Source organism: Gorilla gorilla, chromosome 6, assembly GCF_029281585.2.
Source record: "Gorilla gorilla gorilla isolate KB3781 chromosome 6, NHGRI_mGorGor1-v2.1_pri, whole genome shotgun sequence".
Classification (NCBI taxonomy): Eukaryota; Metazoa; Chordata; class Mammalia; order Primates; family Hominidae; genus Gorilla; species Gorilla gorilla.
This window is the reverse complement of record NC_073230.2, coordinates 110,619,530-110,643,138: the sequence shown is the minus strand read 5'-3', so window position 1 is coordinate 110,643,138 and position 23,609 is coordinate 110,619,530. Positions and strand designations below refer to the sequence as shown.

The 23,609-nt window shown below is 39.4% G+C and overlaps 1 protein-coding gene across 13 annotated transcripts in view; it reads right to left on the bottom strand.

The window, feature by feature from the left end:
• The window catches only part of MAGI2 (membrane associated guanylate kinase, WW and PDZ domain containing 2), a 1,444,461-nt gene that overhangs the window by 108,627 nt on the left and 1,312,225 nt on the right, over positions 1-23,609 (bottom strand). For all 13 annotated transcript variants that reach the window (XM_055347909.2, XM_031012777.3, XM_063708679.1 and 10 more), the window contains 4 exons: positions 12,762-12,947; positions 10,628-10,799; positions 4,931-5,150; positions 3,424-3,567 (listed from right to left, as the gene is read on the bottom strand). In XM_055347909.2, coding sequence (XP_055203884.1) covers positions 3,424-3,567; positions 4,931-5,150; positions 10,628-10,799; positions 12,762-12,947 — 722 coding nt within the window. The remainder of the gene's footprint in view (positions 1-3,423; positions 3,568-4,930; positions 5,151-10,627; positions 10,800-12,761; positions 12,948-23,609) is intronic.

The window sequence follows — 23,609 nt, the reverse complement described above, 5'->3', positions numbered from 1 at the left end:
ATAAACCAAGATGCTTTTGTATTGACTAGTTATATCTGGTCTATAGAAGGAAAGGTGACAAATTTAGAAGAAGCTAATTTCAGGGAATGTTGCTTTTCCTTTAAAAAAAAGATGGGCAAATGATATTTTTTTGTGCATTGATTGGTTGAACAAAATGTTTTAGTCATTCCAAAGCCCATTGCAGGCAGACTTTTGCATCATGTGAGTTTCAGAAAGTAGGTAAACCATCTTATAAATAAGCTTATGCGATGCTAAATAGGCATACACAAATGGTACCCAGCTGCAGGTGATGAAGTTATGAAATAATGTTCTTTTTCATCATAAAAATACATTTTATGGAAATGCGAACTATATTACACTTTTATGGAAACAGGAAAATATTTTACCATTTTAAGAGCAAACGATCTCCTTTCAGATTTCTCTTTTAACTTGACTCTCAGATTTTTATTTAAGCACTTAGAATTTCTATTCTTTCCCTCCAAATGTCTCCTGATTTCTTACATTCCCTGTTTTACTGAGCTTCACCAATATTATTTTTTATGTTCATTATTTTTTGCCTGTGTTTTCTATTTAGTTTTGGCTTTTAATTAGGTTATATTCCTAGGAGCTTTGTATCAGAGATTTTATTCACTAGCTATGAAAATTTCATCCCTCCCAATTTTATTAGGCTATTTTACAAACGTAAGTCTTCTTTTTATAAACAGCTCCAGTAATATTTTCTAATAATTTATTATCCTTTTCCTTAAAATCTGAATGTCCATTGTGTTTCTCTTATGACACCAGCCTTCTTGACTGACTGAAGAAAAGCAATCAGACGTGACAATGATATATCTCTATTTATTATTCCCCTTATTTTCTGCATTCACAGATTGTGTTTTGTTTTATCTATTCAACTTTTAATACATCAGTATTAACTGATGTTGAAAAACCATCTAGTATAATAATTAAAGTCAAAACTTGCTACTCTCCACTGGTTTTTTGATAAGGTGAATATAGTAGTTCCCCCTCATACCTCTTGCATATATTCCAACATCTCCAGCGGATGCCTGAAATCACAGGCAGAACTAACCCTATATATACTGTTTTCCCTATATATATCTATGATAAAGTTTAATTTACAAATTAGACACAGCAAGGGATCAAAAACAATAAAAAAAAGAACAATTATAACAAAATGCCAGCATCACTACTCTTGCACTTTGGGGCCATTACTAAGTAAAACAACGGTTACTTGAACACGGGCAGTGCGATACCATGATAGTCAATCTAATAATCGAGAGGGCTGCTGAGTAACCAATGGGCAGGTAGCATCTACAGTGTGGATAAAGGGCTGTTTCACCTTCGTGGAAGGACAAAATTTCAGCACGGTACTCACAACGCTGCACTATTTAACATTTGTAATTGTTTATTTCTGAAAAATTTTATGTAATATTTTTGGATTGCAGTTGACACAGGTATCTATAATAAAACCTCGGAAGGTAAAACCTCAGAGTTTCACCTGAAGAGCTTCCTAAAACATAGCCTGGTGACCCCACTCCTAGAGTTTCTGATTCAGCAGGTTTGGGTGGGGCTAGAGAATCTGCATTTCTACCAAGTTTCCAGGTGATGCTGATGCCAGGAACCGTGCTGAGAACCATTGCTCTGGCTTAAATTCTGTAAGAAAGAGGAATCTTTTCCTGCAAGGGTATTTCTCTATTTAGGCTTCTTTGCCTTGGGAGTACTGTGTATATCCAGCAGCGAGTCATTTAGATCCCTTGTGAAAATACATGGCCACTGTTTGTAACTGACAGCGACCAGCCCTGTAGGTGGGTCTCTATCTCTCACAGGGCTCTGGCCATTTCGCACATGGTCTTCCTACTGTGTTTCACCTGCACTGGAAAGATTAATTTTGTTTTACTTAACTGCTTGTGAGCTGGCCTTACAGCAGGTTAAGAAAGTGTCCTTCTGGCTTACAGGGAAGCTGTAGAGCCAGGAAACCATGTGGAGGCCCATCTTCAAATCAGGGCTAGACGGGGTAAGAGGAGGCTGGTGCTAGATCACAGGGAGGGCTGCCAGTCTCTGGTGTCAGCCCTGCCTGGGTTTAAATTCCAACTCGGATGCTTCCCAGCTGTCAAAGGATTGTGGTGGTGGGGAGAAACAAAGACATGATGTGCATGCCTTCTGCTTTTGGACTGTGGATAATCCTCTGACTTGGAAATGCGTATCATAGAAATGCAGACTTGGTGGTAGAAATAACAGATTCGGCCATCAGGGAAAATTGGTTGGTGAGGCTCTGCACAAGAACCTGAGGTTCCGGAACCCCAAAGCCACAGCTTTTCTTTATTAACTTAAAGAGGCAGGAGGGAGGGCAAGAATAAATTCTAGATTTTATTCATACACTGACACACACACACACACACACACACACACACACACACACACACACACACACACAGAGTAAAGAGACTAATATTTTATATTGTTAACAAGCTTTGTTTTATACCCTTAAATGAAGAATCAGTTACCCATCAATCAGATGCCTCAAAGTAATTATTAAATGAAAAAATCTACTCTTAACTTATACTCTAATTGGAAAATTTCCAGCTGCTGTCTTTTTTTTTTTTTTTTTTTTTTTCTTGAGACAGATTCTCACTCTGTTGCCCAGGCTGGAGTGCAGTGGCACGATCTTGGCTCACTGCAACCTCCGCCTCCCTGGGCTCAAGCGATTCTCCTGCCTCAGCCTCCTGAGTAGCTAGGCCTACAGGCGCCCGCCACCACGCCCGGCTAATTTTTTTGTATTTTTAGTAGAGATGGGGTTTCACAGTGTTAGCCAGGTTGTTCTCGATCTCTTGACCTTGTGATCCACCCGCCTCAGCCTCCCAAAGTGCTGGGATTACTGATGTGAGCCACTGCGCCCGGCCCCTGCTGTCATTTTTAAGAACAACCTGTATCCAAGAAGCCAAATCCCTTTTTCTCCTAATGCTTCTGTCTGACCAGTATCAAACCAAAAGACCAGTCAACACAAAGGAAAAATTTCCTAAAAGTCCCGCAAAACCATGTGATTAATCAATACGGGGGGAAAAGCACAAAACTAAAAATAAATTTCAAAAGATTCAACCTTAATCAAAACAGAATCATCAAACCATAGAAAGAATTATGGAGCAATAATATTTCAAGCTATTTCTTAGATTTCTTTCATTTGCTCTTTAGAAAAATAGTACTTTATTGAGGTTAATCAATTAGAAGGTCATAAGCACAAAAATGAGAATGAGAGATATTATAAAATAGCAAGTGGCCAGACTTTTAAGAAACTGGGTCATATCAACTAGAAAGAGGGCAAACCTACAGCAACCCCGCTTGACAGCATGCTTCAGTACTCTTCCAATACCACAGTCGGTTTTTCTTTCAGAATTAAGTAATTCTATAAAAAGAGACTGTTCTTACCCTCATCCTCCCATTCCTTATTGCTGGTCCATCTTCTGCCAATCTCAACACATACAAATCCATTTTGTATTCCCTTCCTCCACGAATGCTGAATCCAAATCCTTTGGCTCCTTTCTCCATGTCCACAGTGAAATAATCAAAATCCTTTGGGGTTGGGGAGAAAATGGAATAAATAATTATTTAGTTATCAGAGAAGCTTCTGTGGCTAGTCTCTGTGTTCTCCTTCTGTCTCTTAGTTAATGTATTCCAAATGACATGATGTTGGGAGAAGTCGTAATCTGGCTTCATAAACTATCCAAATGAAAGACAAAATTCCAAAGGTTTGAGCAGGCCACAGCACAGTTTACTTGGTCATCAAAGAATTACTGTGTAGCTTGTTTACTTTGGTATTCATCAGTTTACTTGGCAAACGTGGAATGATTACAGATAGGCCTGAGTGACATCATCTCTCCTTTTACTTCTCTCATTCACTGCTATTGAGCACCATAAATAAATGTCAGGTGTGTGTGTGTGTGTGTGTGTGTGTGTGTGTGTGTACAAATTACAGAGTTTGCTGATTAGAAAAGTAAAATTTAGTGGGATCTGATAATTAGATCTCTCATGCATAGACTACTGAATATCAAGTTGGAATGTACAAAATCAATTTCTCTTTTACCTAAAATGCAGTATGTCCAAGATTCTCTGATCTTCACTATTCTTAAAATCTTTGGGCATAAAGTTGATCTTCAATTCATAATAAAACACAATGTAATCTGATAGAGTTGAGATTGTACTTAATTTATATCTTGATATGTAGTTATGAAGTAGGAAATATTTTCTAGATATCAAACTCTGGTCTAGACTCTTTTCATAAATGTTGAATCCTCATCCTGGCCTGTAAGGAAGACTCTCCCTTTAGGAAACTGAATCTCAGAGAAGTTAAGGAAGTTGACATGAAGCGCATCAACAAATAATCATAACAACAGTGACACTGGTTGTGTAGACAGAGAGTTGTTGGCCGTGGCAGGCGCTACACTCTGGACTGTGAAGCCAAGCCTGGTCTTATTCTTACGCTCAGGGGCTTGGCCCTTTATCACAGAGTGGCAGGTAGGGGGCCATGTAAAAAACTGTGGACCTAAAATACCTCCACTGCTAGCATCTATAAAATTTTCTGCATTAGCAGCACTCTCAGAGGTCCCAGGTTAGAGCATTTTTAAAACTTTGACAAGGAACCGTACAAGGAGTTAGCTAGTATTAGCAGGGATTAGTTTATTCCATTACTACTCATCCGCTATTTATTTATGTATTTATCCATATTTATTTATTGTCCTGCTTTAGTCTGAAATAGATTTATTTATCCAGCATGTTTCTGAGGATGCAGGTGTTACCCCAATATTACCAGGACTAGGAATAGAACTTCAGCTCTCTATCTCAGACAGGTACTCTTTCCTCTGCCTCTCCTATTTCATTCCTTGCAGTTCTCTGGAAGCCTTGGTCAGGACCCACCCTGCTCTCCGGGAGGAGGTACCTGGGGTTGTCTGTAGTCCGACAGAGGGTACTGCCTGGTGTCGGGGGAGTGCTGCCTGTAGTCCAGCAGGGGAGGCTGCCTGTAGTCCAAGGGTGGGGGCTGCTGGTAGTCCCCTCCTGGGGGTTGCCTGTAGTCCAGCGGGGGCTGCCTGTAGTCTGTGAATGGAGGCTGTCGGATGTCTGGTTTCACATCTTGCCTTGCTTTCACTTCCGACCTGTAACTAAATCAATGGAAATGGGATTTACTTTGGTAACTCTGCATTCTAAAGAGACTAGAGTGATCACACAGCCTCCAGAGGTGGTCCAGCCATGACAGCTCACACAAACCACTCCTCTCGGTGGTCCTGTTGGATGCTCAGGATTATGAGAAGGTTAAATATTATTTAAAAATCTCTGACAAATGCCATATTGTATACTTTTTATTTGGCTCCTTACGAAGTCAAGGTAAAAATGATGGTTCAACCAGAACCTTGTGGAAAAGCACTCATGGATGTTCCTCTTTGACTTTGGCTATTTAAAAACTGTACAGCCACAGCAAATCAAGGGATTGAAGCACTGAACTATACAAACCAAGACATCGGCCTGTCTTAACACTGGTAAACCAACCTTCCTCTCTCACTCTTACTTTTTTCTCTCACACACACCCCTTGGCAGATCATTCATTACTTCATAAAAACATGATTGAAGTGATCTCTAAATACATTACAAATACACAATCAAAGGCTATTTTAACCTGCTGAGTTGGGTCTTTTTGAATATTTTACAGAGGTTAAAGGAGTGATGGTAAAATATAATCACCAACTACAAACCAAGTGGCAAGTCATTGGATCATTGGTAAAATTGGAAACATATTACACAGAGGTAATACTAGATCATAGCTATCAAGATTAGCATCAAATACTACCGTGGTCATAAGATGGAAGAGAAGGCAAAAATGTTTATGTCCAACATTTATCTCTTGCTTGCTTCTAGATATTAGTTACTAATGAAATAAACACAGAGACCAGAGCTAGGAGTTTAGCATTGTTTTGTGAATCCAAACTGCTTTAGCTGAGGGGGTTACTAGTTTCAAAAGAAATAGCCAATCCCTACCATCATGGGATCATTAATAAGGTGAACCGAAGAATTATCACCATGGTATGGAGGCCATTTAATTCTGTTGTTCATTGCCTATTGCCATGGTAACAGTCTATAATGAGCTACCCAGGGATGTAGGTAGATTGAAAAAATACATTCTACATAGTAACAATTTTATCTAAAATTAATTGGAGGGTATGAGGAATTGAGAAAATATTTAGCAGCAAGAAAAAGCTCAAATGTGTCAGGAAAACTAGTGCAAACCAGTAGAATTCTTACCTTTAAAAGAGTCTGTATTTTTTTTTTTTTTAAACTGGCTTACGGTCTTACTGATGCTGATTAGTATTAAGTATTTTTAAAAATCACTTGCCTGAACAATTGCCATTAGTGCAATCTAATATTTGGCAAGGTCACACTGAAAGTGCATGGCAATAGATGTATTTACTTGGGGCTCCTTAGAAGGGGGTTAGTAATGTAGTTATTTTAATCAACCCTTTGAGTAGGTCCCATTTATTACTTAACCCTGCAGAGGAGAGGCATTCCTTTTATGAGCTGCATAATTTTGGCCTTGCTTTATACCTCAATTGTCCACTCGCCTACTGAGAGCATGCATGCTGAGAATAGAATTATTTAAAATATACTTTGAATAAGATGCTTAACTATGCAAATGCATGCATTAAACAAAAGGAATTGAACTGGGTGACGTTTGTCACTGTGTGTTGGTTCCTTTCTGGAAATAGATTGTTTGGTGGTTTGGATGTCACACTGTTTTAAGTTATAGCATAGTCACTTTATTTCCATGATCTGTATGGTGTTGATATGCAATATCCATTGTGTGCTCAATTTCCAACCAAATGTGACATGAGGTATGGCCAAAGAGGGTGAAATGTAAGAATTTCCCCCAAAGTAACACAAATGACTAAAAATAGGAGCAGATGAAACTTTCAAAACTCTCATCCAGGCCATCAGGCACTTAAACTATATTCTACCCAGTGTCGTGTGTCAGGATTTTACGTTGAACTACACATTGAAGAATTCTTTAATAAGGGAAACATACTAAATTTTTTATGAGTGTTGCTAACTTTCAAGTGAATAATATACCAGCTAGGGCAAAAAATTATGTTGCTTTGAATGTGTGAAACACTTTAAGGAAAACTCAGGATTATTTTAAAAAACTGGCTCTCTAAAGTTCTTTTACTTCTGAAAGAAGATCATCAATATAACCCTTCATAGCTATTAATTCAATTGCTAAAGAGACTTTAGAAATGATAAAACCAGACTGCTAATGGTAAGTTCTAGCAGGTTTTTTTGTGGTATGAAAAAGTTCCAGAACAAAGAAATGCTGCCCATGGTGAGAATGCACATCTCGTGGGCCCTTCAAGAATCACTTCCAGCCAGGTGCGGTGGCTCACGCCTGTAATCCCAGCACTTTGGGAGGCTGAGGCGGGTGGATCACCTGAGGTCAGGAGTTCGAGACTAACATGGAGAAACCCCGTCTCTACTAAAAATACAAAATTAGCCGGGCATGGTGGCACATGCCTGTAATCCCAGCTACTAAGGAGGCTGAGGCAGGAGAATCCCTTGAACCTGGGAAGCAGAGGTTGCGGTGAGCCGAGATTGCACCGTTGTCCTCCAGCCTGGGCAACAAGAGGAAAACTCCGTCTCAACAAAAAAAAAAAAAAAAAAAAAAAGAATCACTTCCAGTCCTGAGCATCTAGAGTTCAAAGTCTGTGAAAGAAGTCAATTTCCAATGCTCTTTCACTGACCTTGCCATTTTAAACTGCAAATATCAATTGCCCTTGCTAGAGAAGGTGAACTCTGCTATTTACACTTAGTTTTGAAATATATTCCATAACAGCTCTTCTGTTGTTTTCAACAAATGCTTCTCCTTGAATAGTGTTTTTGCTTATCTTCACATTAAACATACTTTATGCTTCCTGAGCACACACCCAAAAGATGTTAAAGGACTGAGAAATGGGGAGAAGCGTATGGGTGTCATGGGAAGCCAATCCAAGAGTAAATACAGCAGGAAAAAATATCACTCATTCTAACTCACAACACAGACATTTGCAAGCAGATGGTCATTTTATTTTATCCCGCTCTAACATGGGAACGGGCTGAATCTGACATGTAGGTGGGCACTCCTTGTACAAATGAAGAAATAGGAAATTGATACCGTGCACTGGCATATAAACTGTCTTAGAGACATCTCTAGCCTGATCTAAAAAAAATGGCAAAGAGTTTTCCCTCTGATACCATGGCCATCTTTAAATGCAATTGGGAAAAATGTTTCTGGTACCTGTAAGGTTACTGAATCTCTTCATTCATATGCAAATGAGCCACCACCAACAATCACAGAGTTCAGCCAGGAAACCCGAGTGCCAGTAAAGGGCCCTAGAGTTGGAGTGGGCACTTCCTGGGCTGTTAATATAGTAATGGAAGCAAAATATCTTAGAAGCAATGTAGTAGTAGAAGAAGCAAAATACCTTAGAACTCTGGGCAAATATGTTGGTGACTTATAAACATTTGGATTAGGTCAATCTGAATCCCAGAGTTAGGAATATTTCATTCTGCAGTCAGGATGTCCAAAAACCACTGCTTCTGTGATAGGGAACAAGGTATCCCAGTTGCGAGCTGCCAGCAGATGGGACATGACAGTGGCTGTATCCAGCTTTTGTTCTCCCCTCAGAGCTATAGCACACCAGGGATGAGCTCACCCACTCAAGGCTGGGAGCAAGAGCCATGTCCAGGGAAATCTGACTCTGGAAAGGAGAATGGAATGTGGCTGCGAGATTAATCGACAGCGGCAAGAAGAGTCTGAAGCTGGCTCGGGGACTGCTGGGGTGCTCAAGTCCTTCCTCTTGAGTCTAAGATGAATTCTGGGGAAAGCCAGTGCAATCTGTTGAAGTGATAGATGTTGAGAGCAAACACATCTGGGGCTCATTACTGAGACACTCAGGACCTACCCTTCTTAGGGATTGTCAAATTCTCACCTCTGCATCATTTGCTTTATGGGGCTTTTCTCTTCCTTGCATATATTTAAAAACATAAGCAGCTGAGGACAATCAGACATTTACTTTTCTATGAAAGCAAATGGGAAATCAGTAGAATGAGGCTTTGTAGAAATACCACCTGTGGCACAGGGAACACAGTTTGCTTTGCAACAATGTGAATGATGAACCCAGAGAGTTCTGGGAATCAAAAACAGAGTCTCACTTCATCTTCACCGTCATGGGAGGAGAGGGATGGGAAGCAGATGTTCAGAAAACATTAGAATCATTAAAAAGGCCAGTGAGGGGTTTGTATGCAGAGGTGTTTCTGTGAGTTGTTCTGTTTTTGTTTTGTTTGTTTCCCACGGAAAGGGAGAAAGCATCTTGGGAACATGTCTTCATCTTTTTCTTTAATGGCTGAACCCAACCCAGGCTCCCTGTTATATACAAGTCACAATAAGAAGACAATGTTGTTCTTATGACAGTCTTTTTCTGGAAGTTCAAAGTGTCTTATTCATTAGTCTATGATGCCTATTTCTAATGCTATGTGTGGAATAGAAGAACCTCATTAGATTGTGGGTAGGAGGATGTAAGGTTGTTATAATCAGTAAAAATGCTAATTTATTTTATTTTTGAGACAGAGTCTCACTCTGTCATCCAGGCTGGAGTGTAATGGGAACGTTCTCAGCTCACTGCAACCTCCGCCTCCTGGGCTCAAGTGATTATCCTGCCTCAGCCTCCCAAGTAGCTGGGACTACAGGCGTGTACCACCACAACCGGCTAACTTTTGTGTTTTTTGTAGAGGTGGGGTTTCACCACGTTGCTCAGGCTGGTCTTGAACTCCTGGGCTCAAGCAATCCTCACACCTCGGTTTCCCAAAGTGCTGGGATTATAGGCATGAGCCACCACACTGGCTGCTAATATTTACTAATGCCTACAAATCCTTCAACATTCTCCCTACCTCCACATCATCATCATTCTCTGAGCCATGACTTTTGTGGTTCAATGGACGTCTGCAGCCACCTCCTAACTGCTTAACCTGCATTCACCCTGCCAGCCTCCTGTCTGCGCTCTGCAGGGCAGACCGAGAGGCCTTCTTATAAAGCAAATCCAATGATAGCAGTCCTCAGCTGAAGACCCTTCAATGACTTCCCGCTGCACTTAAAGATTAAAACATTAAGTAAGCATGCTTACAAGGCCCTTAGGGTGGGCCCCAGCCGCCCTCACTGGCTTCATCTCACATCATACTCTTCTCCTTCTGCCACCCCATATATTGGCCGCATTTCCATCATGCATACTGCAGGCTTGCGCCTGCCAGGGGGCCTCTGAGTAAGTTCTTCACTCTGGACTCTCTTTAACATGCTCTTTCAGCTGTTAAGCCCTACTCATCTGCAACTGCTCACCATTTCTGCAAGAAAGCATCTCTCTTTGTGAAGGACAGACACTCAGCTATCTTTACTAATAAAACCATATCTATAACACACACAACCTCGAAATCACACAAAGGTACGCACGGCGATTTCTACTTCATGAAAGTCTCTCTCTCTGCCTGTCCTGTGCTGTCCCCAAATACTCCCTTCTTTCCCCACCCCGTCACCTCTCAGAATCACAAAAGTCAGAGGAAATTTTACCTATTTTCGTGTCCTTGCAGCTGAAGTGGTTGAGGTGGTGCTGGCTGGGCGATGGGGCTGTTGGGGGTGGCTGGGCTTGGCTGGGCCAGGGGACTCTGCTGTGCCAGGGGACTCTGCTGCGCCATGGGACTCTGCTTCTCTGAGCTGGGTGCCGAGGTGGGGCTGTTGAGCTCTGCGATGGAGAACCAAAGCGGCAGATGCAGTCAGGTTAGCGTTGATAAGGCGAAAGAAGTGACTAGAGGCAGTGACTTTGCCTCTGCTGATGGCTCAGGCTTTGGTTATTTCCGTTTCTGCTAGGTTTTTAGATAGCAGGTTAATCTTATCAAGTTCTAATACCGTTTCTGATATTTGTATTCTTTCATTAATGATCACTGCAGAACAAGGCTATGAACAGTATCTTGTCATTCTGCCAGAAGAAAAGATTACCAAAAAACCTCGTAAAACTATGAAAAAAATAATTCAAAGGACTAAGCTCTAAAACATACTCTATTTTTGCAGCATCGCTTGCTGAGAGAAAATGGATCCGCCACCACTTTTTGCTTGTAATAAACAGCCTGAAGAGTCTTCCAAAGTGTGGATAAGGAAAGAACCATAAAGAGAAAAATGTTTTTTACAATCTTTTCCTCATCCCTTGTCAGTCTTATTGCCTCATAGCCCACTGGACTCCACACTTTTCCAGAAAGAAAAAAGAACGCTGGACACAGGAAGATTCACAAAACTGTTCTATTAAATAATTGCTTCTGGAATTCTTTGCTAATAACATCAAATTTTCAACTGAAATTGACTCTATATATTGGAATAAGGGCCCAACAGACACATTCCAGACTCAGAAAACTGAGAAGCATTTAGATTTTCAGTGAGCAATCTTGTTTGCAGTTAATTTCCATTGAATAGCTTATACATGTTGGTGTCTGGAGATAGTAGGTTATAAAGCAGCATGGCCATTTTCTTTTCTCTCTCTCTTTTCTTGATTGGGTAAGAAAAGGGAGGTGATCTATTAGCATTCCCCTATAAACTCTTCTTCCCCCGCTTTTTTTCCCCACAGTCCAAATCTTTTAATTCCTTCTCCATTTATATCAGGGTTTCCCAGACTCAGCACTGTTGGCATTTTGGGTGGGGTAATTCTTTCCTGTGGACGGCTGTCCTGTGCATTTTAGGATAGTTGGCAGCATCCCTGGCCTCCACCCCCTAGATGCCAGCAGCATGCCCACCTCAATCAAGACAGTCAAAAATGCCTCCAGACTTTACCAAATGTCCCTTGGGGGGACAAAACCACCCCCGTTGAGAACTACTGTTTTATATTTAAAGTCAAGTGGCTGTTTAGCCATTTGCTGCCTACATGTCAGATAATCCTAAAATGGAATTGGGGGCTGAATAAAACAGAGGGTACCAAGTTGAGTGAGCCCATCAGCCTCTGTGTGGGACACTCATCAGTGAGCTCCAGAAATGGAATTCTTCGATATCGTTGATGAGTCAGCAGCCAGAAACTAGTCATGAACCCACTGTCTCTGGAAATGGTGAATTTTTGGTGCAGTGATGTTCACAGCTCCATGACCCCTTAGGGCATGGTTATGAATTGTGATGTTCACTACTCTTTTGAGCCTCAGGGGGGAGTCCTTGTACAGACAAATTCAAAAGGCTCAGTGGGAATTTTAAATTCTTATCGGATGCAACGTTTTCTAAATGAGCTCTCCTTATACCACAAAACTTCACGTTTTCAAAATCAATCTGACTTTGAGGAATCCTCTAGAGATTTACTGTTAACATAAATTTTTTTTTTTTCAGATTTGTAACTCTGTCACCTCTGTTGAATGCATTCTGACTTAATATAACCATAAAAGCGGGGGCCCACAGGGAATGATTGAATAACCTGGCATCTTGGAATTCACACTATTTAGCCTGCAATGTCACATAGCTTGACCTCTGAATGAAACAGATACTGAGTAAACAGTATATGGATTGCAACTGAGTGTGAGTTTTTGCAAAAGTGGAAATAATAATCAACCTCTGACACTCTGACACCACAGTGACGGCAGGCAGGTGCACTCCACGACCCTGGCGGGCAGGCTGAGAACAGCCGGTGAGTGTGTCCATGTGTTGACCGCCTCTCTGCAAGGCTGCCTCAGGCACTCACCCTCCTGAGGAATGATGCGAAGGGTGACACTAAGACCTGCATCCTTGATGAGCTTCACGATGTCAGCGTGAGGCATGTTGATGATAGACTGGCCATTCACTGCTAGGATCCGGTCTCCCACTTTTAGTTTTGCACAGCGATCTGCAGGACTCCCATCAATGATGCGTCCGATTTTATGGGGCACAGCTAAAAAAACCCCAACAGAAATAGGTATCAGGGACATCACCAATACATGTTCTTTCAGTCCCAGCCCCAAAGGAAACAATGAAATGTCAGAATTCCTTCCTTCATCAGTGTATTTGCCTTTTGAAATCACACTAATTTCTATCAAATGGGGTCCTGTGCATACTACTGAGACCAAAGTTTCTAAATTCAAGTCCTTTGCAGTGATAGGCCAATTCCAAACACAGACCAGGGGTTCTCAAACTTTGGGGTGATCATAATTAACCTAGAGTTAAAAAGACAGCTATTTGGGCCTTACTGGGGACCGTCTGAGTTAGAATGTCCAGGCAGGAGGCGAGGACCATGAATTTCTAAGAAGCTCCTAGGGAGATTCCAATATATATGAGTGTTTGAGGACCACATAGAACTTTGTGCCCCATGAGCTCATATTCTAGGGACAATAATCAATAATTTAAGAAAGCTACAATAAATGCCAGAAATTCAATTTCTACCCTTTTATTATTTTATTGAGAGGAGAAAACAAGGAAGGAAAGAAATATGTGTTAACATGGGTAGTAGCCACTTGGTAAAGAAGTTATAACTACCTTCCCACTCATGTACTAAGCTATAAAGGTTGGTGTGTTGTCACATCTTACCTCTTCTTTTTGATTTACTTTTACATGGTGCTGATATCTTGCTAATGTCTGATATATAATGCATTTATTCAAATCTACAATGCCATGGATGGTAAGACACACCTTTATTTTATATGCCACGGGAAAAAAAAATAAAAAGAAACACTGCTAACTAAATAATGATGCTCCATTGACTATAAGATGCTCTCCAACTGTCAAAATATTAAAATATAAAAATGTTTAGGATTGGTAAAATGTTATACATCTTTTAAAAACAATGTACACTTCTTTTCTTTCTTTGTTCTTTTTTTTTTTTTGAGACGGAGTCTCACTCTGTCGCCCAGGCTGGAGTGCAGTGGCGCGATCCTGGCTCACTACAAGCTCTGCCTCCTAGGTTCACGTCATTCTCCTGCCTCAGCTTCCCGAGTAGCTGGGACTACAGGCGCCCGCCACCACGCCTGGCTAATTTTTTTGTATTTTTAGTAGAGTCGGGGTTTCACCGTGTTAGCCAGGATGGTCTCGATCTCCTGACCTCATGATCCGCCTGTCTCGGCCTCCCAAAGTGCTGGGGTTACAGGCATGAGCCACCATGCTCGGCCTATTTTCTTTTTACTGTTTATTTATATGTGTGAGGAGAGCCACACACATGGGAATACAGATTTTTCCTGGAAAGTTGACTTCAGTGTAAATGTTTAAGTACCTACCAAGATAACTATTTATGGGGTGGACATCAATAGCATACCCTGTGTAAACCCCCTCAAGGAGTTTACCAAACTAGAAGCCTATTCCCTTTCCATTCTCCCTTCAAGACTGTGAGCCCCAGCTCAGAAACCTGTCAATAAGTCTGTGTTATTGCTCTCCCTATGGAATCAGGTACTGCTTTGATCTGTAGAAATATGCAAAAACACAACCCACCATTCAGTATGTTTCAGGGATGTCTAGTCCTTGAACTCTCAATCTTGCACATGCTTTACAGCGAAAGGCAGAACATTAGCTAATAACCATGGCAAGGAAGGACAATTAGTGATTTAATGAGCCAGTACCTTGTTCATTCTTCTATTGTGAAAGGTTATAGATAGCATATGAAAATATTGGCTGAGCCTGTGTCCCTGAAGTGAAACTCATCATGTTGGAAACTAAAACACATTTTTGTTTACCATAAGCACTAATGGCTTCAATTAAGAACACCTTACATAGAGCATGCTAATGATCATCTTAGAATCTTAGGACAATCAATGTTTTTTCAAGTAGAAATATAAGAACTCATTAATTTACTGACTTTAAAAAAATGATGTAGGCATTGCAAGGTATTTAGGGTTGCAATTATAATTAGGGTGAACTTTAGTTCCTGTTTTTGCCCCCTTTCATGTTCAACAGTGTCTTGGAATGAATGGTTCATCAATGATTTGGTCTCCCTGGCCATAATGTGTATATTGTTATCTGTCCCGTGACCTCTGCAAAATTACCTAACTTCTCTGAGTCTGTTTTTCGACAGTAAAATTGGTATACTAATAGCATTGACTTCACAGACTGCATCTGAGAATTAAATGAGTTATCATATGTAAAGCGAATAGAACAATGCCTGATGTGTGAGAACTGATCTATAAGTATTAACTGTCATTCTTTTTATTACTATTATCTTTTAAATATTTCTGATATCACTATTAAGGGGTATGTGTGTGCTTGTGTGTAGGTACCAACTTGGTTTCTTTCCACATGGGGTAAACCTGTAATACTGCTAGAATTGAAGGAACACTTTGCTTACTACAGGATTATACAGAGCAATATCCCCTAAGTATCAACACAGGAAAATAGCTTCAGTTATGAAAGAGCTGTGCTGGGTGGATTAGATAGACACTGGATGAGGTCAAGAGTCTATGTTCTCTGATTTCACAAAAAAAAGACGATGTTGCAGGTCTCTGTAGAAAAACATCAGCTTGTAAGAGTTTATTATTCAAAGGGAAATCAGCATGATTTAAATCTCTTAATCACCCACATTGAGCCCTACACACATAAACACACACACTTTCATATCTATTGAATGTTATTAACCATTTTTCTTCCTACCTCTTATGAGTACCTACCTGAGCCAAGCACTGTGCTAAGTGATATATATGTGTGTATATATATGTATATATACATTTAAAAAATATCCTTAACAAATCATATGAAATATTTGATATCATTACAAGTTTACAGTAGAGGAAGCTGAAGCATATAGCAGTTATTAATTTGTCCAAGGTCACATATGCCAAACAGGTCTTAGAACCCTAGTCTATCAGATTTCATAGCCTTTGCTGTTACTGTAGCCACCACTCTGCATCTCTTGACTTTTCTGGCTCTGATCTCTAATCTATTACTTGCTTTGTGAGTATCTGGTGCTTTTATTTGATGGGTACAGCCTGCCTCTAAGCCAGGAACTAAACACTTCATGAGTGGTCCTGATTCAAGGATGAGTGGAAGTCAGGAACTTTGTCTGAAGCAGGTTCTTTGCTGCAGTTGTCTTTTGACAGGCAAAGTGGGAGGAGGAGAGAGAAGAAAGAGAAGAGGAGAGGAAATTGGACAGCTCTTCAGATCCTATTTAGTTAGGATGTCACATCATGGTGTCATTCTTTTGTGTGAAGTAATTTCTTTGGGTTTTAGAAATACTGACTTTTGAAATGAAATTTAAAAACATACTTCAAAACACAAATGGTATTTGGATGATTTTCTGTTTTGACTTATTTATGCCTCTGCTCTCCTCTATTACTGTAGATCATTTAAAATTTATTGGGCATAAAATCCCAAATGTTTCAAAACATAGATTAACACACACATACACACACACACACAATTTGTATGCTCAACGACAATGATAAACTATTACTTGTTAATTTCCAGGCACTGCGGAACTTGCTCATTTTAAATCCTTATAGCAATAGTGTGAAGTAGCTGTAAAAGTATAATAATCATGCTAATTTCACTATTAAGAAAACAAGTGTCAAAGGCACAATTCAAATTCTTGCCTATGGCTTCAAACCTTGGGGTTACTCCTTTCTTTTTTGATATGTTGGAGGTTGAAAGCAATTTGAATTACGAAGAGCAAGCCAATGACTATTGAGACTTAGTTTGGAAAAGCTTGCTGGTTGAGACTTCAAGATGAAAGTTTCACTGTAAACAGAATTATTTGCTCATGGTAATAACTTAGTTTCAAAGCCATTTTAACTTTATTAGGGTAGTTAGAATGAAAACTGAGATAAAAGACTATAAATAAAAATAAAAGAATGAAAACTAAAATAAATTCAGTGGTAGACACATAAAATGACTGAGTGACTTGCATAAAATGTAAGTGAGCACACAGTTTAAAAATGTATCTTCAGTAATTGAAAGTACCTGACGTGGTTTTATTACAAATGTTTTCTATTGGCATTTACTTTAATAAAAGCAGTACTTGAAACTCTTGGCAGCTAACGGCAGCCTCACTTTTCCTTTACTAGAGTTTTCCTTACATACGTAAGTGCACTGAATGTTGATGTACAACAAATCTCTGACAAGGGACGTGCTCAGAGAGGATTCTCTCTGAAAACGAGATGCAGTTCCATTTGCTCAGTGATAAGGTCTACAGAGCCTATGACCTAAGTGCTTTCAGTGCAATGCTAATGGAATTACAGAGCAAGGAAGAGGCCCTGACCTTGGTTTCTATTATTGGGATGAATGGTACTCATTAATTCCCTGAGAACTGATGACTAAGGTAACTGCCGGAGCACAGTCCATTTAGACAGCATGCCTTGCAGACATCATCTGTTAGGCAGCAACATAAATCAAGTCTTTGGATCAGTCTTCTTGACACAGTGTGCTTAGGATACACAGATATTTGGGAAAAGTTGCAGTATGTCATTTGGCTTTAGGCGTACTGACATTTAGGAAGGAGACAATGTGTCACTAGTCAGAAATTTCCTTTTAATTGAAAATCTCATAAATTATGGAAAAAAGAAACCCAGCTTTTCTATGTCTTTATTCCTTTATAGATAAAACAATATTGTCTACTTATATTGCAACATGTTTTATATTTTCCCATAGATGAATGAACTCTTTTGGCTCTGCTCAATGTACCACACTTGTTTTGGTAGGAATATTCAGAGATAATCAGTTGGATTGGATGTCCTCTAAGTGAGTTTGGAAGGGCTGGATTCTTGGGGTCTGTAGCCACATCACTACTGAAAGCAGGGATCCTCCCTTTTTTGCTGTTGGATTCTCTTCTGGGACCTTGTATAGTCTACCCCGGCTCCTTCAGTCACTGGTCAAAGTGGGCCGATCCAGCCAATGAAGTCCTGTTATTTCTACCTTGGGTCAGTCCCCATAAAGAAGACAGGATGTTTACTTGAAGGACTTTTCTTGCTTTGGTGATAGATTCTTCCTGAAATCCTAAGGGAAGGGATTATTAGATCCCCCCCTTCTCTCCTCTTTCCTCATTATTTGTCTTGCTGTTTATGTGTATTTCATTTCAGAGAAAGAAAAGTCTGTGACTCATGTTTACATTTAATTATCTTCTTGTTAATAGATCCCACAAAATGGAGTTATATGTGGAGAAAGTATTAAACAGGCAAAGTGGATTTTGCATCGATCATGCCAAACTTACAAGAGGGAAGTTCCTGAAATGAGCGTGAGAAAAATAAATACTTCAAAGGCAATCGATAGCATAAACTCTCATTAGCTCACATTGCCATTAATTTGTGAAGGTTAAACAACATGTCATTAGCTTAAAGAGGCAAAGGAAGTTAGTTTGGGTTTAGAATCTGTGACCTGATGTGAAAATAAATGCTTTTTAAAAGTTGGATAATTCCAGTTGTTTTTCTTTCAATAATATATGTGAAAATTACCTTCTGTCTAGTTTAAATTTGTGGGTTGGAGCAGAAGGGTCAATTACTACATCAATCAACACATTTCGGAATAGCATCTTCTTAATAACAGGCACTATGCTAGGCCCAGAGGGGAAGGCAATAATAAAGCCAACACATGGTATTTGCCCTTAAGAAACTCACTGTCTGGTTGGGGAGACCAGGGATAAATTTATAAAAATACATAAAGCAAAATGCAAATGGCAAATACATGGCAAATATAACGTGCAGCAAAAGTAGAGTGGAGGAGTGAAATCCTGAGTCCAGGTGTAGACTGAGAGAATGGTGAGGAACAGGAAGGTCATTCTGGGGAGGAGGGAATATGTGCCCCTTGGTAAGTGGCAGCTCTCTTAGAAAAAACTTATGAGGGTAAATGGGTATATAATCCAAGGAGGTTTGCGGGAAGACAAGGAGAGGTGCTTTGTGGGCTGGGGTCCCTCCTGCCCTCATAATTATTGCTTCCTTGAGAGCTCTGATGTGATGCCTTTAGCCCAGCTCCTGTGAATGGAGACTGAGCACAGAGGAATGATGCGAGATTGTCACAAAGTGTTCCTATCTCTTTAATACATGGTGGAAACTCCTGATCTGTTTTTCTGCCTTTAGAAACCAGAGCATAATATTAATCTTGCTTATTTTCCATCGCTCCTTCCTAAAAATTCTGACTTCATATGTTTTATTGTGACAAACCCATTCAGATAGATATTGTCCCTTCCTGGAATATGACAAGGTGTCCTTCAAAAGAGTTTTCTTTGTCATCATGGGGTGGAGATGTGGGAAAAAACATGTGTTTTGTATTTTAAAGTTTTTTTTGGTGGCAAAATTAAGAAAAAAACAGACGGCATGACTTGTTTTCCTCTAGAACGCTGTGAAATTTAGCTTTCCAAAGATGAAAACGTCTTCCCTGAAATTCATAGCCAACTGATATGCAAAACCCAAAATCAAACAGCTGGTGTTTTAAGGACTTCATATTCAAAAAGTGCGTTTTCCCCCCTCCCAGCACCCATGAGTCATTCTCTTGTGGTTGAACAGTTTAGCTACCCTGCAGTTGGTAATAAGCAGATGGTCAGACAGGAGAATGGGAAGAAGGGCTCATCACTGGCAATTTGGGAACCCAGCTGAACTCACGTTGCTGAGGGCAGAAAGCATCCTATAGATACTATTAACTAAATGGCTGGAGAGAAACACTCAGCAGCCATATATTACCGTTTATGCTTTTATTTTATACCAATTGTTAAAAATTTGCATAGCTAAGTACTGAGAGTAAACTGGTAATTGAAAGAACTCTCACGACATTAGGAATTGTAATTAGCTATGACTTAACTGTTCTGTCCTGGAACATGAGGCTGGGTTAAAATGGATTTGTTGTTTGGAAACATCTGATGAGCCAGGGGTCACATGGCTAGCTTCATGTAACCTGGGCAGTCACACAGGCCACCATGCTCAAAAGGGCCTGGTGTTTGGTTTAGTCACCTGTCACCAGCTTGATATTCTTAATAATTTTTGAACAAGGACCTCACACTTTGATTTTGCACTAGACCCTGCAAATTATGTAGTTGGTCTTTGGTAGATCTGTCCATAACGCATTTCTTCCTTGCACCACTCCACTGTTCTTAGTGTCTGCCTTGGAAGGTGTAAATGAGAATATGTTACAGCTACCAAGAAAAATCACCAACAAGGTGGGTGGTAGGAAAGGAGCCAAAACAATCCTTTTCTCTATGGGTGCATTTTCCACTCCCCTGTACATCACTAGAAAAGGCAGTCCAAAAAATTTCTGTTAAGTATACTCTTACTTTTGATTCTTCAAATATTTATTGAAGAGGTCTAAAAATTACCTTGATTCTCTTACTCCACTGTGAAAATTATTCTTATAAGTCACTCATTATTGTGTCATTGACAAAGCAACTACTGTTCTGTAACCCTCTTTAAGTAGATGTTAAGATAGATCACGGTATTTCAAGGGGCTCATGTATTCTTTTGATACGGTTTTTCTCCTCACAGTCTGACAAAATGTCTAGACATTAGAGTGGCAGGAAGCAAAGAAACTTCAGAATAGTCATGATCCTCAAATCTGTAGGTGTGTGGGGTCTGGGAGCTGGACAGAGAGAATGAAAAAACATTTCCATTTGTAGATACACCTTTTTTCTTCTGTAGCAATACTTTTCATTTCTCTGTATGTCCCTGAAAATCACCTTGCCAACTTGTACAATAACTAGCAAGGATATCTTTTTTGACCTGTTTGGGTCTGAATGTCATGATGGAAAATCTGGTCCCACTGAGCCAAATAAATATTAACCCTATTTCGGCAATTTTTGCATTTTTTGCAAAGACTCAGAAAAAGATATGTATTTCCATTGCCCAATAAAACCAGCAACTCAGGACTTTCCAATCAAGGGGTAGAAGGTGAAATTCTATTGTTCAACTAGAGTAATTTTAGTTAGTAAAATTGTGTAGCTTTTAGCAAGCATGGCTTGCAAATAACCAAACAGCAAGCCAATTCAGTAATAATGGAAAAATCTTTAAAGAGTTATTGATGTTAAAATATGATAAAGGAATTCTTCCCTGTAGGGCAGAAAAGCCAGTTGCTTTATTCTTTTTAAGAAACAGTTGCAGGGTTGAGGTTTGGTGTTATACTTCCATCCCAAGCATGCAAATCTACCTTTCAAAGGGCTGGTTGCCCAATTTTATGATGACCAATTTAGTTCCTGAATATGGGGTTCCTTTTATTTATAATTTATTACAGAGCCTCATCAAGTTATTACTAGAAAATACTAGATGGTTCTATTATGATAAAAATTGTATAAAAATTTCAAAATTCATATAATGTAAAAGGAGGAGAGTAAACAATCTTCTAGTGATTGGAAATATAACTAAAGCAACCTGATTATTTTTTAAGGTGTCATTTTTATTTTTTGAAGAAGCATTTATATTTAAAACTTGGTACTGATTATTAAGACAGGTACAGTTTAAATTGCCCATTTAAAAAATCGTATGTCATTCCCAACCTAACCTGTCCATATGCATAGAGAAAAATACGTCAAGTATGTACTCATTACTTTGGCCTTTCCTTAATCTGAATAATTTATTTTTATGAAACTCAAGATTTTTGTGATGTTGCTTCATCAGCTCATTTCCAAAACTGCTATATGATCTTATTCAGTGTTGCTTAATCTTAGGACCATTTTTCTTTCACTTATAGTCCTATAAGTTTTTTTTTTTTTTTTGGCCACAGACTCTTTTGTTTCTGTCTTTAAATTAGTAGCTATTCATGTTTTTAGTCCTCCCACTCACTACCAATTGCTCTCAATATGATGACAATTTAAGAGACTTATAGCAAGCTAATTGTCTTCCTTACATTTTCCCTATCTATAGATTTCTTTCCTCAAAGAGCTCTATGAGAAGTGTTAGGCATTAAAGCAACTTAATTGAAGTAATATATGTGTGAACTTAAATAAATTAAACATAACCAAAATGGTTATAATAAAAAATTCTAGTCTCTTGCCCTAACTCTCCCATCCTCTCTAGTTCTGTGACCCAAATGCAAACATTTTAAATCTTTCAGCTGTTTCTTCACATTTCTAATAATATTCCTATATAGCTGTTTCTCATTTTATCAATGTTAGTCAATATCTATTCACTTCCTATTCTGATAGAGGATTTAGCACTCTTCCTCTGCATCCCACCTGCTCTCCTTATCCCAAAGTAGTTTTATTACCATTTTTAGTTAAACCAGTTATCATTGTTTGTGGTTTTACTATGTAAATCTTGTTCACTGAAGCATTTATGATTTCGTTTATTTTCTTGCACAGTTTCTTTCCTTCTTTCGCCACTTCTAATCAAGGTTTCTGATTGTGTCTTTTTCCTCACATCATTAATTGCTTCCCCAAAAGCTGTTAAAATCATCAATTTAATTTATTCCTCTGACGACTTTCCTCCCAGATGTAGGTAGTTTGCTCTCCAGTCTGCTGGACAGTGCCATCTTGGGGATTGTTGTTGCACTCCAAGGTGGACTCTGTGTCAGTTTTTCTGATTCACTTTTTATTTATTTTTTGTTATTTTAATTTCTGAGATACATGTGCAGAACGTGCAGGTTTGTTACATAGGTATGCGTGTGTTCCACGGTGGTTTGCTGCACTTATTGATCATCTAGGTTCCCTCCACTTGTCCCCCTGCCCCCCATGTGCTCTGGTGTGTGTTGTTCCCCTCCCTGTGTCCATGTGTTCTCATTGTTCCACTCCCACTTATGAGTGAGAACATGCGGTGTTTGGTTTTCTGTTCCGGCTGATTCACTCTTTCATTTTGTTGAAGCATATCCTACAGCAGCTTTCTAAGAAATTATGCAGGGATAAAACCAATTTTTCAATTCTTAGTGTTTGAAAATACATTTATTTTTACCTTCTTTTGATTGAATTCTGGCTTAGAATTCTAGATTGTATGAAACTCCTAGACTGAAAAAATGATTTTTCTTCAGAAACTTACAGGCACTGCTTTATTGTCTTCTAGCATCCAGCATTACTACTGAGAGGCCTGAACCCATTAGGATTTTTGCTCCTTGCATGTGATATACTTATATTACCTTTTCTTTTTGAAAATTGTTAAGATTTTTCCCTGTACTTTTTTTTGTTTTGAATTATTGCAATGGTGCATTTTGGTATGGTTCTTTGTCAGTATGGAGACTTGTTTCCTTTAGTTTGGTTTTGTGAACCTTTATTATACTATTTCTTTGATAATTTCCATTCTGTTTTTCTGGTCTCTCTTTCTGCAACTCTCATTAGATATTGGCATCCCGGATTGGTCTGCTGCTTCTCCTATAGGTCATAAGGATTACGCCCTCATGGTAGAATTAGTACCATTATAAAAGGGCAAATTTGGCCCCCTGTTGTTCTCTTTTGGCCCTTCCTCCTTTTGCCATGGGATGACACAGCAAGAAGGCCCTTGCGCACCTTATATTAGACTTTCCAGCTTCCATAACTGTGAACCAATATATATCTGTTCATTGTAAATTACCCAGTCTGTGGTATTCCACTATAACAGCACAAAGTGGACTAAGATGGCTACCTCCTTGCTGTATCCTCATATGTTGGAGCGAGAGAGCTCTGGTCTTTTCATCTTCTTATGAGGGCACCAATCCCATCATTGGGGTACCACTCTCATGACCTTATCTAAACCTAACTATC